This window comes from Brachypodium distachyon, chromosome 3 (assembly GCF_000005505.3).
Source record: "Brachypodium distachyon strain Bd21 chromosome 3, Brachypodium_distachyon_v3.0, whole genome shotgun sequence".
In the NCBI taxonomy this organism is placed as follows: domain Eukaryota; kingdom Viridiplantae; phylum Streptophyta; class Magnoliopsida; order Poales; family Poaceae; genus Brachypodium; species Brachypodium distachyon.
Window position 1 is genome coordinate 7595888 of NC_016133.3, and position 18678 is coordinate 7614565.

The 18678-nt window shown below is 45.3% G+C and overlaps 2 protein-coding genes, 1 long non-coding RNA gene and 1 other non-coding gene across 5 annotated transcripts; 2 read left to right on the plus strand and 2 right to left on the minus strand.

Annotated features, from left to right (window-relative positions):
- Positions 1 to 2314: 2314 nt before the first annotated feature.
- On the plus strand, positions 2315 to 5778 carry LOC100843674 (GDSL esterase/lipase At5g45910). The gene is made up of 5 exons (XM_003571993.4): positions 2315 to 2872; positions 2965 to 3180; positions 3282 to 3433; positions 3518 to 3791; positions 5103 to 5778. Exons 1-5 carry the CDS (start codon positions 2614 to 2616, stop codon positions 5336 to 5338), a joined length of 1137 nt encoding a protein of 378 aa, XP_003572041.1. The 5' UTR covers positions 2315 to 2613; the 3' UTR covers positions 5339 to 5778.
- Positions 5779 to 9336: 3558 nt separating this feature from the next.
- On the minus strand, positions 9337 to 12329 carry LOC100835641 (embryonic protein DC-8). Its single transcript, XM_003571123.4, has 2 exons — positions 9981 to 12329; positions 9337 to 9901 (listed from the first exon to the last, which is right to left on the minus strand). Exons 1-2 carry the CDS (start codon positions 11973 to 11975, stop codon positions 9704 to 9706), a joined length of 2193 nt encoding a protein of 730 aa, XP_003571171.2. The 5' UTR covers positions 11976 to 12329; the 3' UTR covers positions 9337 to 9703.
- A 1084-nt stretch (positions 12330 to 13413) lies between these two features.
- LOC100821413 lies at positions 13414 to 17785 on the plus strand. Of its 2 annotated transcripts, none has more exons than XR_731280.3 (3): positions 13414 to 13927; positions 16124 to 16424; positions 17193 to 17785. It is a non-coding gene; the product is annotated as an uncharacterized LOC100821413 (long non-coding RNA). The 2 variants fall into 2 exon arrangements; XR_138217.4 differs by having other exon boundaries at positions 13415 to 13927; positions 16155 to 16424.
- Positions 15066 to 15137, minus strand: TRNAQ-UUG. Its single transcript has one exon. It is a non-coding gene; the product is annotated as a tRNA-Gln (tRNA).
- Positions 17786 to 18678: the final 893 nt, after the last annotated feature.

Genomic DNA, 18678 nt, shown 5'->3' on the forward strand with positions numbered 1-18678 from the left:
TTGTTGGCACTTAGTCCTTTTTTTCATTCGATTTAACTGTTAACACCAGCGAGCGTGCTTCTGGCCTCCTGGGAGTCATTTTGCCTCTGCACTTTCTGGTCCTGGGTATATATGACATGTGGGAGCTGGCCGACGGGAAATGAATCTTGCAAAATGTCGTGCTCGGAGTGGTGAAGTGACAACCAAAGATGCTTGAACCTGTCGATGTGTGCTGCAAACGTGGAGCTAATTGTAGTGGACGGCAGTTGGACTGAGGTGTGTACAACTAAAAACGCAAGCAGCATACGTAGTACTCCAATTATGTCAAATCCCAGCTCCCCTGATTCGTCGCCCATACACACAATCCACGATAGCCACAGCTAACTAGCTTACAAAACCAAAGCGGCGTGGCATTATTGAGATGCACATCTGTCTTGGATTATGCTTGAGAAAAGAAACACGGAACATTGTGTTTCTTCATAGACCACACATTATGCGATGCGATGTGAAAGCAAATTTTTGAGCAAATGCGATCCCCAAAAATGTAAGCGAAGAATTATGGAGGCGTAGAATATGTTCTCGTGCGGAAGGAACCCCTAATCTTTTTCATCCACATCTGAATGTGTAGAAGAACACTTTCTCTAGCTAGTGCCTAGTGTTGGTGATATAAATTTGCATATCATGTACTCCCTCCAATCCATATTACTTGTCTCAAATTTGCTTAAATATGGATGTATCTATATTTAAAAAGCGTCTGCATACATGTAATATTTCGACAAGTAATATGGATCGGAGGGAGTAATGAATATGATTTTTAGTCATCGCAGGCTAAGATTTATGAACCCTCTGCTCCTGAAGTGTGTACAATCATTGTTGTAAAAGAGCTTTTTTTCTGTTCAAAAGGGAAAAGGGAAGAAGGGAATAAATCAAGAGCCGGGTACTCCTCATTCCCAAAAAGTTTTGCTGCCACCAAGATCTCATCATCTGCCGCATTCGTTCCTTTATCTCTTAGAAACCATTTATTTCATGCCTCAATCATTTGGCCACACCACAGCTATCACATTAGGTTTTGGGGTGCTCTTCTTCATGAAAAAAGAAAAGGGAAAAGGCTGCACATGCTAGTACCATTAGAAGAATCGGAGCCTGTATTTTCCCTTTTTTTCTCTAACAACTTGACAACAATGGTTGGAGAGGAAACCACTTCCTTACGCAATTTTTTTTATGGTTAGACCAACTTGCTTTGGAAGGGTTTGGTGCCGGCTAGCTGCTGACTTCTCACCAACTACTGCAAGAGATTAGATTAGGAGCGAGCAAACATGGGGATCGATTTGTTTTCTGATATGGGCGACTCAGGAGCCATGTTATCATGTTATGGTATCGTGCATGGCGGACAATAGCAAAGTGTTACTCACCGGCAATTTCGTACCAACCGAATTTGCATTTGACTCGTTTAATGTTCTTTCGCTTTTCTTTTCTTTCTTTTCTTTCGGAGAAGGAGCAAGGTTCATGGTTGGTAGTACTAGCACATTGTCTCGTTTTTTTGTCGGTGTTGAAAATTTGATAAATTTTGGCAGGAACCATATGGCCTTTGTTTATCGAATCCCTCTGAGCCAAGCCAGAGGTCGTTTTATCAGAGTTAAGCAAAACATCACGATCTGCACCGTAACTTTCAAGGTGTTAGTGGAAGAAGAAAGAGAAGGGACCAGTTCATGCCTAACACAACACATTTTTCTCCGTGACGTTTATTCATCCGTCCTTTAAATTTATTACAATCAGTACATAGTTTAAACTTTAAACTGATGCTATCAATAATTATCGAAAAATATATGTGTTCAATTACCATGATCTGCAACCTGTTGGGAGCTCTTCTCTCTGGAATTCCTGTTTCTGCAACAGAGGGACCCGCGCCAAATCGTCCCGACTAGCAAATGAGGAGTCCAAGCCAAGGCCAAACAGATTGCCAACTCCAGAATTCAGGAGCGAAATGCAGAATCAAGGAGTCAGGAGGAGAGTTTCGGATTCTTAGAAATGGAGAGGAACCGAACAAACTTTTATGACTACTACTGAACCAAATTCCGGCAACACAATATTGGTAGACGCGGCTTCCACCAGAAACAACCGAATTGGTTTTGTGACTTTTGTTTTGTCACTCTCGAGCCCCGAAACCAAAGTACCAAACCTGCCGAAAAAGGGTTGAAAGTCCAACCGTGTAGGCCACTTTTTTCTCGTCCCCGATAGCTGTCCGTTGAATCAGACAGCCACAGCTCGCCTCGCCCAGCTGCTTCGTGGTCGCTTCCATCTTCTTCCTCCGCAATAAACTCGACTCCCACGCCCACGCCCGCAACGCAAGCGACTAAATTAATCCAAACAAAAACCACCAACACGCAGCAGCAGCAGCGACGCCAGCAGCAGGAGGAGCCAGCCAAGAAAGGAACGCCGCACTAACCAGCAGCCGCCACCAGCCCCCTCCTGCCCGGCCAGCAGCGCATCCCTCTCCTACAAGAACCCCCCACCCGAACCGCGATGGCTACCCCTTACTAGCTCCCCCCAACCAGCCCTCCTCTTTCTTCGTCTTCTTCTACTCTCCCGGTCTCCTCCCTTCCCTTCCAAGGAGGCAGACCCCCAAGGGAAGAAATGGGCGGATGCGCGGTTCTTGCCGTTTTGGCGCTGGTTCTTGCGGCGGCGGCCGGGAGCGCCGACGCGGGCAAGGGGGTGGCCAAGGGGAAGTACCGAGCACTGTTCAACTTCGGGGACTCGCTGGCCGACGCCGGCAACCTCATCGCGAACGGCGTCCCGGAGATCCTCGCCACCGCGCGGCTGCCTTACGGCCAGACCTACTTCGGCAAGCCCACCGGCCGGTGCTCCGACGGCCGCCTCGTCATCGACCACCTTGGTGAGTGCCGGGTTCGATTTGGCTTTGTTGCTTTTCTCGGCTTCCTCCGAGATTCGGTCCTGATGGGGTTTCCTGCCCTTGGTTGTCTGCAGCGCAAGAATTCGGGCTGCCGCTGCTGCCGCCGTCCAAGCTCAATCGCTCGGACTTGACGCACGGGGCCAACTTTGCCATCACCGGCGCCACGGCGCTCGACACGCCCTACTTCGAGGCTAGGGGGCTCGGTGCTGTCGTCTGGAACTCCGGCGCCCTCATGACCCAAATCCAGTGGTTCCGCGATCTCAAGCCCTTCTTCTGCAACTCCACCAAGGGTAAGTGTCAAAATTCCACCTTTGGAACAGCAGCTAGGAAGGTCGTGGATTGTGATGCGAAAATTGGGGGGTTGTATGTGATTCTTTTGATATTTTTGCAGAGGAATGCAAGGAGTTCTATGCAAACTCACTGTTTGTTGTTGGGGAGTTTGGTGGCAACGACTACAATGCACCTCTGTTTGCTGGGAAGGGCCTTACGGAGGCCTACAAGTTCATGCCGGATGTCATCCAGGGTATCTCTGATGGTGTGGAGGTATTGTTTGTTTATTTGAGTCTTCGATTTGTCAATTGCCATGGCGAATGCGCTTCCAACTACAATTGTTCATGTGTGCTGCAGGCATTGATCGCTGAGGGCGCTGTGGATCTTATTGTGCCAGGAGTGATGCCCACCGGGTGCTTTCCCGTGTACTTGAACATGCTTGATATGCCAGCACATGAGTATGGCTCCCGAAGCGGGTGCATCCGTCAGTACAACACGTTCTCATGGGTGCACAATGCACACCTGAAGAGTGCACTAGAGAAGCTCCGACCCAAGTACCCCAATGTGCGGATCATATACGGCGACTACTACACACCAGTTGTCCAGTTCATGCTTCATCCTGAGAAGTTTGGTTAGTTCTTGAACTCTTGAATGTGTGCCATAGCTAGATCAGGAAGCATCATAATTGAGTGAGTTGCAAATTGGTTGTGTGCATGTGTTCATATCCTTGGTTAAAATAGACAGGAATTAAAATAGATAGGAAATGGATCTTTTTATTTCTGAGAATTATGTTGCTTAGTTTGTATTGATGTGCCTTAGACAGATCTTAGTTTTCATGTGCTTAATTTTCTCTAATGTAAAGTCAACTGTTACCTCTATTCTCCTTGAAAGGCACAAGCACAATATAATAATAATTAGATAGTTCAGATCTGGGCAGAGATGCCTTAGCCTTCTACGGTAGTACTGTAGCGCATAACGTATACAAAATCACAGCACAGTATGCAGTCTCAAAAATCAAATCAAATCGGGAGCACCTTCACTCATGTGCAGAGTATATTACAAGCAAGGTTACTAACACCATGCTCATTAGGATCATTTATCTAGTCTGTAAAGGGGTACTAGCGATCACTTTGATTAGTTCCCTTTGTTTCATGACTTGCCCAATTTTGAGTTGTCTTCTTGAGTGGTCATGTGGGGCTAACAACTAGGATAGTTGAATTATTAAGCACAACTTTTTCTTTGATTCAGGCAGTTAAACTACACATCAGAACTTACAGCACTTACCACCTAGTTTAAATTTATGGCCATTTCAACCCTGTTTCTTTGGAGGATATAATTCCGTCATGTTTTTATGTCTCGATCAAACGTATTTTTACCTTCTGTCCTTGCACAATGTGGCATATGCATTCTACTAGCTACAGTAATATCCTTGTCTGCCTTAACTCAGAAGGCATATGCACCCTATGAATTGTAAACGCATGTTCCTGTGTTGAATTTTTTTTTGTGTGTATACTTCTCTCAATGTTGTTAAGATATGCATCTCACAATGGAGAAGGTGTGTGCAAAGTACGATGTGTCATAGATAAGACAAAACTTTGCTACCTAACTGTACTTCTTTCCTCTTTCCTAGAAATGGCTAAGTTAGTTGACTCATCCTATTTGGCGACCCACTTTTGTTTTCACTCATTGCTTGCTTAACTTGCTGGCAATAAATCTTTCTTGTTAAGAAAACAGGATTGTACTGCATTTTCTTGAGGCATGTCCGTGTCATGTAGATCGCATGTACTCATTCTCTAGAATTTCCATTTTGTTGTTACCTTGTAACAGAAAGTACCTGTAATATTGCTGATAGATGAAAGTCTGATGTTGATTCATTCCAAGCAGTTTTAGTTTGATTTTAATGCAAGTCAATTAGGGTTAACAATTTCTGCTTTTCTTTCAGGATTTTACAAGCAGCTACCTAGGGCATGCTGTGGGGCTCCTGGGTCTGTTGCCAAAGCCGCTTACAACTTCAATGTCACAGCCAAATGTGGCGAGCCTGGTGCTACTGCTTGTGCTGATCCAACGACCCATTGGAGCTGGGACGGTATTCACTTGACGGAGGCTGCTTATGGTCATATCGCCAAGGGTTGGTTATATGGCCCTTTCGCGGATCAACCTATTGTCCAGTCTTCGTGAGCATGCCACTTCTGCCGTTGCACTTCTAGAGCATCTGAAAATAGTGCACTGAACTGGAGCAGGGAAAGTAGTTCTTCCATATAGTTCCAATGTTGCATACATGTATATTTTCCATTTGATTGAATTCATTGCAAGTGGGGTACAAAGGTGGAATAGGGGATATCAAAAGCTTGATTTGTTAATTTTGTCAGGCGTTATAAATGTAAAATGTAATGAACACATGATTACCAACATTGCCTCTGGGAAATATGATACCAATTGTATTTTTGAGTAGCTTCTGATTCCGTGATGTGTATTCTTACACGGAAACTAGCATTAAGCCCACACTTTGGTGTCTTGTCTCATCTCTCATGTAAATCGTTCTGAATGATCCAAAACAAATGGGTCTGTGTAAAGGTTATTGATATGGTATAATGGTATTGGAGAACTTTAAAGGTTTATAATGTCATGCGGGATCCTTTCTTTTGTAAAGTTATGCCATGCATGGCATCTTGTGTTGATGAAGTTTTGAGATTGAGGAGAAAGTTGGGCTGGCCTATATTAGCCAATTTGAACTGTTGCTGCCAATATGAAAGGTTGATGTTGAATTATGCCATGGCACCATATATATTACTTTATTAATAAAACGGAAAAGCTTGCTTTTTGTTTATCTTTGCTGCCAGTATGAATATAGCATATGATGAGCTGTGTTATGAACATTTCCGTATACGCACATGCTTGTTTCTACCTGTAAACAACTACTCGCATATTGCCAAAGAAAAAAACTATTCCTCGCTGCATAAGTGAACATGGCACTGTTGCTGGATGGAGAATTTTATAAATCATAATAGTGCAAACAGGTGGGGATTGAGACTGATCAACTGGCATGTGGGATTTCTTTACAATACCCTGCCATGTGGTTAGCTAGCACTTGTTAGCAGCCCATGAACCCCTACTTGTTTTCAAACGTACCCCTGCTTGTTTGCAAGTGTGATTTGTATACTGAGTTGGGGCGGCCTGTTTATTACTGAGCACATTATCCAGGTCAGAAGATTCGTTTAACGCTGTGGAAATAATAACCGTTGGAGCAAAGAAGAGATATAAAGAACAAAGTTCAGATTCCAGCAGAAGGGTTTGCTCCACAGCTTTACATGGTTCGTGGTCTCTGAAGTGGTTGTACACTTGGATCTGTCTAAAATACCAAAGTTTGCTTTGGCATGCTTACCAAAAGAAGGCCATGTGCATCTTCTTCCTGGTCTGGAACAACGTGCTTCGAGTGTTGGAGGCCATCCAGACCTGGTCAAATTTGCACAAATCAGTGTGTCACGTGTGGGTAAATGAGCCTACGCACCAATGACCATATGAAACTGGTTCGGATCTCCGAAAAATCAGGGTACTCCTAGAATTTGTGCAGATAAGTGCGCATGTAAAAAAGCGGGGCAAAAAGATGACCACATGTGCACCATACACAAAGTATACAAAAGTTACTCCACTAGTTCCAGTACAAAGAGTAACCATACTTTTATCCCCTGTAAAATGCACGTATGATCGTGTTTTTCAATCTTCTACCACATTTTAGGTAATTTCTGTTTAATTGCAATACAGAAAAAACATTTTTCTGCAGAAGATCTGAATGGACGATTTTTCATATATATATAATGTACTAGTACGATCGATCCCTTAGAAAAAGTTACTAGGGGTTTCAATCCTACAAACTAAAACACCGATTTTTTTTTTGCTAAACATCATATTACCGGCTTACCGCGGATGCGCACGAAGGTGCGACCCTCACAAAGCACTGCTTATGTGAGTCCACGGTACGGACGAAAACACTCACGTGCACGAGTACACTCATCTCTTTGATTTGAGACCGAACCTATGAAAATGTATTGTCAAACCTGGCAGAGTAGTACGTAGGAGGAACGAACACGCACTGCTAGGTAGGCCATAGAGGGGCCACCAGCTTGTGGTGTGATCCGTGGCATCCGCACGTTTGGCTCCCAAACGGAAGGGAAATATTTGGTGAGAACCCATTGACACGACGCTGATCTGATCTGCCGGCCTTCCATTCACACCTCTAAATCAGCTAGTGATGTGATCAACGGCATTTCTCTTCAGCGTCAGCGGCTTGAGGAAGGCAAAGATAGCGCATCCTGTCCATGTGTTGTGTCTAGAGATCTGCAACGGTGCGCGACCCAAGCCTTGACCCCGGATCGAAGCAGCAGCCTGTCACTGTCAGCCCAGTCAGTCAGGTAACTAGCGTACGTACAGACCATGAGTCAACTTAACCTCGGGGTCGGGTATGGTGGAGGGTTTGTACTGCGCGACGTACGGCGTCTCCGACAAATCAAAGCTAGGACGAAATTAATATCGCTCCTCGATCTCGCTAAATAACCTTCCATTTGCCAAGCAAAACCGTACTAGTACGTGCAGTCTGTACTCTTTTCGTTTTGTAGTCGGGATACGTATATATTCTTGAGAGTTGAACTCGGTTCGGTAAGTCTAAAACTTGGAAGCAAGCAAATTATGACCCGACTTATGTCTTGTGGGCTGGGACTTGCAGTTGCTTGTTGGGCCGAAACGCCTGACACGCTGGACTGCAACTCTGAAGCTTAGCACACTTTTGGCGATATGGTGGGCTCGGCGGCGAGCCATTCACGAAGACGAGTAGCAGAGCCCATTGTCGGCATCGAAAAGTACCTGCCTAGCTTCCTTTTTTTCTTGAAAGAAAGCCTAGCTTCCTGGTTCCTCTAGAAAAAGATTAGAGTTTGATCGTTGCTTCTAAAGAAAAGGGTTTTTGCTATTTTCTCCGTCTAACAAAAAATGTCTCAACTTTGATTAAGTTTGAATGCATCTATACACTAAGTCATATTTAAATACATTTAAATTTTGACAAACTTGAGACATCTTTTGTTGGACAGAAGACGAATAAGGTTTAGGCCTTTTACTGAAGACGTGGAGTGTTCTCCAAGCAGTTTTGCTTCTGTTAGCGTGCGCCTCAGCAAATATTTATCTCCTACAGTGAGTCGTAGATAGAGATCTTAACCTCGAATCTTGCAGACTCAATGGAAATCGGAGGGGTAAACCTTTCTTTAAAAAAATACTTTATCCGTTTTATAGTTTTTGTCTCAAATTTGTCTAAAAATGAATGTATCTGCTTCTGAAAGCGTTGATACATGTACTATTTCGACAAGAATTATGTAACGGAGGGAGTAGTTGCTCCGGATTGAAAAATACCCCATTTACTAAAGTGAGACAGACCTGCATAGTTGTACCTTTTCTGTTCTACAAATGATGTCTCAACTTTGACTAAATTTAAATACATCTATACGTTAAGTCATGTCTAGATACATCTAAATATCGACAAACATGAGACATTTTTGTTAGATGAGGAAGAAGTATATATGTTACCGAACTGCTAGTTTACAGATTTACTGGAACATGAAACCTAGCTCGAGAAGAATCAAAAGGAAACGAAAAAATTGGCCGAGCATAAAAGGGAAAAGACAGGAGAGCTTTTTTTTTTTACTGCTCTTTCCTAAATATGTATGTGTCCAAATATGGATGTCTATACTTAAAAGTATCTTTTTAGATACATGTAATATTTTGACAATTAATATGAATTGGAGGAATAAAAAATATCCTTTTAGATACATGTAATATTTTGACAATTAATACTAATATTAATACTAATATTTTGACAATTAATATGAATGGAGGATACTAATATTTTTTTTTTCTTCTCGTTCCCAATTCACTACTAAGCAAGTTCTAACAAATTGACTAGTTGTTTGATAAATTCTTCGAGTTAACTTGCTATTTTCATGAGAAATAAAATTGACAAGTCGAAGTTGGAGATTATCGGAGGAATAGCATACCTTCATACAGCACAGTTTCATCGCTAGGAATAGCATACCTTCACACAGCACAGTTTCATCGCTAGCAGAAAGATCATGTAATATCGTACATATTTTAGATATAATATTTTGGCAATTAATATTCAATTAATATGAATCGTACATATATGTAATATTTTGAAACATCACAGCACAGTTTCACATCACAGCACAGTTTCATCACTGGCAGAAAGATCATGTACAAACATTATTCGACAGAGCTAAACACAAACACATAGCACAACTTTAGTATGTACACCACCATCTCATTCCTAGCACGTACCTTCATCATCAGGCACCACAACCTAGTCTTTAGGTACATAGAGAAACATCATACACGGACATTATTATTCTAGCGATCTGAAAACACTCCATGGGTACTTAAGTAGGACACCTTTATAACGTGTCTAGCTAAAGCAAAGGATCGAAATGCAGGACCACCCAAAACTCCCCAACGCTCGGAGACTTGCAACGTGTCAGACCAGCCCGCTCACTCAGGCTTGTACTCCCTGCCTTCCTTCGCTCCTCCGACCACCTTCTCCGCCGCCTCTCCTTGGCCGGGGATGAGCTCCTCTTCGCCGGCGACGATCCCCTTGGTGTGCTGCGCTATCCCATACACGGTCGCGCCCACCGCCTCCAGGACGTCGCCCACTATCGTCGTGTCCTCTTCTCCTTCGGCTCCTTCACCCTGCACGCATTTACAACTGATCTCCATCAACTTATCTACACATCACACTTTAAATAAACAAGCTTGAGCAAGTAAGTACCTTAGCCATCGCCCTCGTGCCGCCGCCGCCGCCGCCAGTGGTATTCTTGCCGGAGTCCGCCACCCTGTTCTTCGCTTCCCCTGCCTTCTGCTGCGTCTGCGAGGCGACCTCCTTGGACTTCTGCACGACGCCTCCCGTCGCTTCCATGGCCGTGTCCCTGATGTACGCAGCCGTGTCACTGGCCTTCTGCGCCACGGCCCCCGTGGCGTCCTTCGCCTTGTCCACGGCCTGGGAAGCCATGCCGCCGGCCTTGTTCCCCATGTCCCCGGCTGCGTCCTTGGTCTTGTCCGCCGTCTGTGCAGCCGAGCCCTTCATGCCGCCCTGCGCGTTGCTCCTGTCGTCGTAGCCTTTGGGCTCCTCCGCCTGGTCGGCGGCGCGGGCCTTGGCCTCCTTGGCCTTCTCCTCGGCCTGGGCCGCCGCGGCCCGCCCTTGCTCGGCCTTCTCCCTGGCGTACTCCGACACCTTCTGCGCGGTGTCCGCCGTGACCTCCTTGGTCTTCTGCGCCACCTGCGCGCTCGTGGACAGCGTCGCGTCCTTGGCCTTCACCGCCGCCTGCTGCGTGTACCCGGCCGTCGTCCTGCCCGCCGCCAGCGCGGCTTCCTTGGCTTTCTCGGCCGCCGTCTTGGTGTACTCCGCGGCCGTCTGGCCCGTGCTCACGGTCACGTCCTTGCCTTTCACCGCCGCCTGCTGCGTGTACTCGGCCGTCGTCTTGCCGGCCGCCAGCGCGGCTTCCTTGGCCTTCTCGGCCGCCGTCTTGGCGTACTCCGCAGCCGTCTCGCCCGCGGTGAGCGTGACCTCTTTCGCCTTCGTTGCGGCTTGTTTGGCGTAGTCCGCAGCTGTTGCCGTGGCCTCCTTGGTGGTGTCCGCCGTGGCCTGGGCGCCGTGCGCGGCCGTGTCCTTGGCTCCGGCACCCTTGGCCGCGGCGTAGTCTCCGGCGGAGCCGAGCGCGTCCTTCGCGCCGCGCCCGGATGTCGTGTCTTTGCTTGCCTTGTCGTGCAGGCCGCCCTCAGCGGCGCGGGCGGCCTTGTGCTCCTCGCCGACGCCGTGGCCGTGCCTCCCTGTCTCCCCGTGGCCGTGCCTCCCTGTCTCCCCGTGGCCACGTCCTTGGTGCTGGTGGCTCTCCTGCTTCGTGCCGTGCTGCTGCTTCTGATCAGCACCCCGAGATGCCGAATAATCCTTCTTCTCCTCGCCGTGGCGCCTCGCGATCTCCTCATGGCCTTGGCGGCGGCTCTCCTCCTGCAGCTTCGTGGCGTGCTGCTTCTCACCACCACCACCACCACCGGCTGCGGCGCCACGAGACGAAGCCATCGTGGCGCCTGCCGGCGCGTGCTGATGCTGACCAGCCGCAGCAGCAGCAGCCTTGTTGCCGTGCCCGTGCTGCGCAGCGGCACCCGGGCTCGTCTCCTGAACCGCGATCACCGTGGCGCCGGGCGCTTGGGTCACGGTCACCGCCGCCGCGGGCGTCCCCTTGGCTCCCTGCTCCCCGTGCGCCGCCTGGTTAGCCTTGCCGTACCGCTCCTGCGCGGCGCGGATGGAGTCCGCCGAGTTCTGCTGCGCCTCGGCGCGGAACTTCCCGATCTCCCCCAAGCTGGCAGCCGCTTGGCCGCGGCCTTCCTGCTGCTCTTGCTTCGACGTGGCATCCTTGCGGCTCTGCTGCTGCGACGCCATTGTTGCAGGCGAGGGGCGTGGAGCCTGGAAAGCTCGAGCTGCTGGTTGGTTACCAGAGTATATGATCAATGGTGTAGCAGTGATCGACTGTGAGTGGCTGTGCCTGTTCTTCTTGATCGGGAGACGACCACTGCGGCGCACGCTTAAATTGTCGCAGATAAGCGGCTCGTTTCGGATCGGTTCGAGGTTGACGCGGCAGACGGAATCTGACAGGGTGACACGTGTGGAGGCATGCTGACACGTGCTTAGCATAGGGTATGCCGTGGAGGAGACACGAAGGCACCTCACCTGAGAGGCCGTGCCCATCTGCACGCGTGGGCTGGGCATTCGGGATGCCGCCTGCCGCTGTCCGCCACATTCTGCGTTCTGCTTCTGCGGAAAGGTAAACAGTCTCCAGAAAAACAGAAGCCGCGAGATAGATCGTCCGAACCAGCGAGACTCTTCTAGGTCTTGTTGGCTTGTTGCCCAATGCCGCTAAGCAAAGGAAAATGATAAACTCAAGTTTGACAATTTATTCTCAAGTTCCGTCTTAGTTTGTATCGAATATATTGTACAAACCTGTAGTTTGATAAAGTACGTTTAGGAGTTGAGATAGAAACTTTGCATTCTGTGTCTATATAATTTGGAGGACAACATTGTTGTAACTTTCCCCCAAAAATATAAAAATTGTTGTAACTACAATAACACTATAACAATAGACACATAGAAGGAGCTAACATCTTTTTATTTACGGATGTAAACGGGATTTCTGGAACGGGCCAGTTCTAGTTCAGTTTTCAAATATCTTGTACCTCTCCGTCCAACAAAAGATGTCTCAAGTTTGCTAAAATTTAGATGTATTTAGACATGACTTAGTATACATTTAAATTTACTCAAGGTTGAGACATCCTTTGTTGGATGGAGGAAGTAATCACAATTTGAATTGGAGGTTTAAGAATTGAACTAGAAGTAAGTCTTTTGTGGATCCCATTTGCATCTCTAGTTGTATTGGCACCCGAGATGCTAGTTTATCATACTCCCTCCGTTTAACAAAAGATGTCTCAAATTTACCAAAATTTGGATGTATCCAGACATGACTTAGTGTACAGATGCATTCAACTTTGGTTATTTTGGTTATTACCGAAACCGAATGGTTAAAACCGAAACCAAACCATATTTTATACGTAACCATATTAACCGAAGTATACAAACCGTATTAACTGAATAACCGTATTAACTGAACCGAACCGAACCGAACCGAAAAACGGAACGCACACCCTGAGAGCGGCCTGTCAGCGGTCGTGCCTCAAGTCGTGGCGAAGACGGGCAAACGTAGTGAAGGGCAGGCAACGACAGAGGAGGAGGGGGGGGAGGTACGGGAGATTTGCGAAAAGACCCGAATTTGCAGAAAAGCCCAGTTTCGTCCTCAAATTGGACTGCGTGTTGATTTCAAAGAAAAATAAGTACCAAAATGCAAGATCGCCTGACGGACGAAATGAATGACAAAAACACTACTGCTTTTATTATTAGGTACAGATTAATTCTCTCAAATTTGCCTGGGCTAAAAAACGTCTAGATATATGTAATATTTCGACAATTAATAATATCATAATTTTTAGGCATATTAATTGTTGATCGGAGGGAGTATTAAAACTGAACATAAGAGAAAAGAGATAAAATAGAAGTACGGAGTATGTTTTTTTTACCTTAATTAAAATAGAAGTATGTTGGACGGCGAAGAAAAATAAAAATAAAGAGAAAATTTCCGCTTTCTGTGAAAAGAGAAAGAAAATTTATTCCCCGCTGCCGCTCGTTGCTGCTTCCTCTTCTTCCCCCCTATTTCCCCATCTGGCCATCTCGCCTTCGACGCCACTGGCCCGCCTCCAACCCTAATCCGCACAATGGCCTCGTCTTTCTCCCACCCTTGACCATTTATGGCGTCTCCAGGCAAGCCTCTCCGTCTTTACGCCTCCTCTCTCCGCACCTTCTAACGGCGCCGTGGGGGCAGAGCTCGGCGGTGACCAATGTTTGTCCTCAACTGTAGATCTCTCCGCCGATGGGGTCATAGACGGCCTCGTCCCCGCCGTATTCGACCCCTTCTCCCTTGAGGCCTTGAGGTCGAGGTTTGGTACGGTTTGTTATGTTTTGCAGGATCGATATATTGCGCGACCAGGGTCGCCTCATTGCCTGGACGGACTATCGTGCTTAGAGCTGCAAATTTTTGAGAGCGCGGTTGGTAAACATATGTTGAACGGCGAAGCTTTTATTTGTGCTACAGTATGCGTGTGCCATGCTTATAGGTATTTTTACTTCGCCCAGCCATCCACATGCTCTGTAATTTATAGTAATGCGTTTGATTTAGATGTCCCAAATGGAGACGTTCCCACCGTTCAGTTATGGCCTTATGGGCATTCCCATATTTCTGTTAGGAGGATGGTTTTGGTTTGGTAGTACTTCCTCCGTCCAACAAAGGATGTCTCAACTTTGACTAAATTTGAATGCATCTATACACTAAGTCACATCTAGATACATCCAAATTTTGACAAACTTTAGACATCTTTTGTTGGACGAAGGGAGTAGTATGATTACTGGCTACATACGTGAGATTTTGTACGCCCTGTTTGGTTTACTGCTAAATTTCCAACCCATTATCCTATTTAATCCTTGTTCACTTAGATCCTGTTTCCGAATTTGTCTACACAATTAATTATGATATGGTTTCTTAGTCTTAAAATTCTTTGCCCAACCAGGCTGAATATCTAGCTAATATCATTTATCTGTCAAGAGTTATCAGGTTTTTTTTTGTACCGACTCCTTCAGTGTGAATTTAGGTGCCTTCGAGTGGTTGTCTCTTCTTAATGCTGAACTCAAACTCACATGCCTGATAACCTGTGCTCAATATTCAAGTTTCCGTTTGTGTTGTTAATGAGCGTGCAATATTCAGTAGTTCCTGTATACCTTCCAGCTTCCAATGGTGGATTTGTTCCTTTCGTAGGCCATAACTGATAAGCATACAACAGTATTTGCACAAGGCGTGGAACCGAGTTTGATTATGTTTGACTGTTAATACCTGTAACATTATTGGTAATCCATAGCTCAAGAAAGCATTGGTTATACTAACTATTTTTTTCGTGGAGAATAACCATCGGAGCAAACAAGTTTAATGTTTATGTTGCAATGCCTTCCCACCATACCATTTCTTGATGTGGTGGGTCAAGAATGCAGAAAGTCTAGCTATGTTTCCGGATATATGGCGTGAGGCTAATTTTGGCCATAAATGTGCCCTGAAAGTCCGAGCAAATTAACAATGCAATATTTTTTTTCTCACTTCCGTAGTCTTTTCTTGTTCCGATCTTGGCACGTTAATCCTTTTGATTTGAAATGCAAATCATAAATACTTATCTATGGTCAATAATAATAATTATAATACAAAAATGAAGGTCCCACCGGGATTCGAACCCAGGTTACCAGATTCAAAGTCTGGGGTGCTAGCCACTACACTATGGAACCAGTTTTTGTATGTGGTCCCTGGATGATGTCATTTAGCCTTTAGGACATAATTCCTCAGGTGTATAGAAGGAAAAAAAAGAAGGATGTTGTCCATTTCTTTTTATGGGCTTGCATCATTTTTGTTGCAATGGAATTGTGCTCCTTTTGGAGCTTGCATATGCTCCCTCCATTTTTTTAAACTGTCCCAGTCCGTAGGAGTCTCCAGTTAAATAACTGTCCATTGAGGAAATCGATAGTATACTTAAGAAAAACTTTATATGTCTGCGGCCTAGTTTCTCTCTAGGGTCAAACCTTGCCATTATCTGCCACGTCCTTGTGGTGTAGAGAAGTTGTTCCGCCCGCGATAGGGGATCACCACTACCCTTTTTAGCAAGCTGCACATGCAGCCTACCCACGTCATCTTCTATACCTAAATAGGGGATCACCACTACCCTATTTTCCTGGCCTCTCAAACACCCACGTCACCTGTTTTCCAGGAAGTTGTTCCGCCCGCGATATCGCACAGTGCCTTCCCACGAGCCAGGCTTCGCCAGCGCCCCTGGAAGCCAAAGCCCAAAGAATCTAGGCAAACTTTCCAGACCACCAGAAACTGCTGCGTCTTGTACAATCAGGGGAAAAAATATATCCCGATTCCCATGGCCTAGCGCTTCGCTTGCCCGACGCCCCCCTGTGCATCGCTCTGGCCAGTTCGCTCTGACGCTCGCCCCTCCAGTTGCTGCTCGGCCTCTGCAACCAATCCTCTCCCGACCACAAATGCAGCTACTAATGCTGCAAAAACCGTCCCACATCCAACGCCCTTCCATCTCCCTCTGGTGCTTCCGGCAGCGTCAGCTCTTCCTCAAGCTCATGGCCGAGCCCCTCATCCATCCACTGCTATCCTACTTCATCGTTATGGATTTGGCCTACTGTTGTTGTTCTCCCTCCCTCCACCCCCCCCCCCCCCCTCTCTGTCTCTCTCTCTCAACTAACTGGAATTTCCCTTGCAGATGGATATGACCTATTTATTCCTCAATGCAGATTGGAAATTGGGGCTCTCCCTCTCTCTCTCTCTCTCTCAAGTAATTGGAATTTCACCTGGAGATTGCTCATAATGGACGGGACCAATTTGTTGCTCAAGATCTCTCTCAAGTATTTGGAATTTCTTATACAAATATTGGGGATTGGGAATATCTCTCCGTCTCTTAAGTGATTGGAATTTCAATCTCAAGTAATTGGAATTCTCATGCAGATTGTGGGATGGTTCATAATGGAATGACGCCAATTTTCATGGTGGTATTTTATTGTCAGGTATTCTATTAATTTCTTCATAAGTTCCCTAAAACTGTAAAGTTTTGATATCGATGGGATTAGAATTCCCTTTAGTAGTTTGTTCAATCAACAATCGATGAATTGCTAACTGTTCATTTAATAAAAATTATGGGAAAGGCTCACACTGTAGATTGCTAATTGTTAAATTCAGATATCCATAATTGTTAAATTAGGCTCACACTTCGTTTTTTCTCTCATTGGTTTTAGTTAATTTTAATCATCTATCTGTGCATTTGTTTTAAAACGGTTCCGCTGCAACGCGCGGGGCATCATCTAGTTTATAGGAAAACGGATGCCACTGCTGTTATGGTTCGGGAGCTCTTATCCCCTGCTCGAAGTAATTGGGACGAACATGTGTTACAACAAAACTTTCTAACAGCAGATGCAACAGCCATTCTAAAATCCTTTTGGGAAAATTAGAAGAGGGCACTTGGGCATGGAGTCCGGAACTACATGGCCTGTATACGGTCAAATCAGCTCGCCTTACAGTCACGCCTGGAGGCAAACTATAAAGCTAACAAGGAAATGTCATCTTGTGATGATAATCCAATGCGGAAGAAATTGTGGAGGTTTAAAACGTCCCTGAGTTAATGCTTTTGGTGGAGAATTATTAATCATTTCATGGCTGTGCGTGCTAATTTCTGTAGGCATATGGACACTAAAAGTACTTGCCCTGAGTGTGGTGCTGATGATGAAACTGTTTTTCATGTTTTGGTAAAATGTATCTTTATTTTTATGTTTTGGCAGGCTTTCAAAGAAATGTATACATCAAAGTGCCAATATAACATCCACTCACCTGGTGTCAGGACTTATTGGATGATGCAATCTGCCCAGCTGAAGAATGTAGTTCCATTCTATGCGGTATTTGGTCAATCTGGACAGTTCGAAATGAGTTGCTTCCTCCGTTGCATAATTCTTGTCTCAAATTTGCTCAAAAATGGATGTATCTATTTCTAAAAAGTGTCTAGATACATGTAATATTTCGACAAGAATTATGGAACGGATGGAGTACATTCTATGCGGTATTTGGTCAATCTGGACAGTTTGAAATGCAAGGTGGTACCAATGAATTTAAGGCGAGCCTGAAGATGGGCGAGAGAAACAGTTTCAGACTTAGTGTGTGACAGAAGAATCAAGATATGTGCTTCCATCAGCAGGCTGCACAAATGATTCAAAACAGCCATCTTTTTTTATTCCTTCTTTTCTTTTTTTTTTACTCACAAAAGAAAAGGTGCACGTTTCTCTTTGCATTTCGTGTCGGAAATGCATGCAAAATACTGATGGATCTGATAAAAAAATTACTGGTGTCCAAGGGGTGCCAAAACTTTCTTTTTCTCCCATTCCTTCATGACCAAAGTATGCAGAGAAGGATACCAACAACGCAGACAGTTTAGCTAGAGGGACACCATATTTCACTAATCTTCTCGTGGCCAGAGTTAACCAGTCTAATTAATCTTTCTTGACCTTAGAAGCTAGGCCAGAAATGTACAATGGGAAAAAAAAACTTCAAATGAATTCCCCAGCTTCAACAACAGAACATGTATCAAGAGATTTATCAAAGGATATGTGTTTGTGAAATATAAGGGATGTTTTGACTCAGGTGCACAGTTTTAACTGCCCAAGGCTAACAAAATACCTAAAAGGCATGACTCAGGTGCTCACAATTTTAACTGCCCAAGGTTAAAAAATATATAAAGGCATATTTTGACTCAGGTGCTCACAATTGTTCGGTGGATAGCAAAAGGCAGAGCCTACATTTAACAGAGCAAGGGTCACTATCAACTATTGCGACACAGTTAGTTTAGGCGCCATAACTTGAATGTTCTAGAAATAGCAAGAGAGTAACAGCAGTTACAGCAAACTGAAGAAGAAAGCATGCTCGGTTATTCCACTGATTTTTTTTCAAAAGGGAGGGCTTCCATCGGCCTCTGCATCGATCGATACACACAGTCATTGGTTATTCCATGATACTAGTCAGGTGTAAGCTCAAGATTGCATTGACAGAACTTAGGGAACTTAATATCTATTTAGGGTTTAGCCGTTTAGGGTACTAGATGTCAGAACTTAACAAAGTACATCTAGTATCAGTGTTAGGTTTAACTATTTCTATCTGGCAGATACGGACTAGATACTACTAGTGTTTTGATATCACAGTACTTCCTTCCCAATTGTATAGGAATCTATACAAATTCACGGGAGTTAATTCATAATTCAGGACTGAGGAAGTACATCA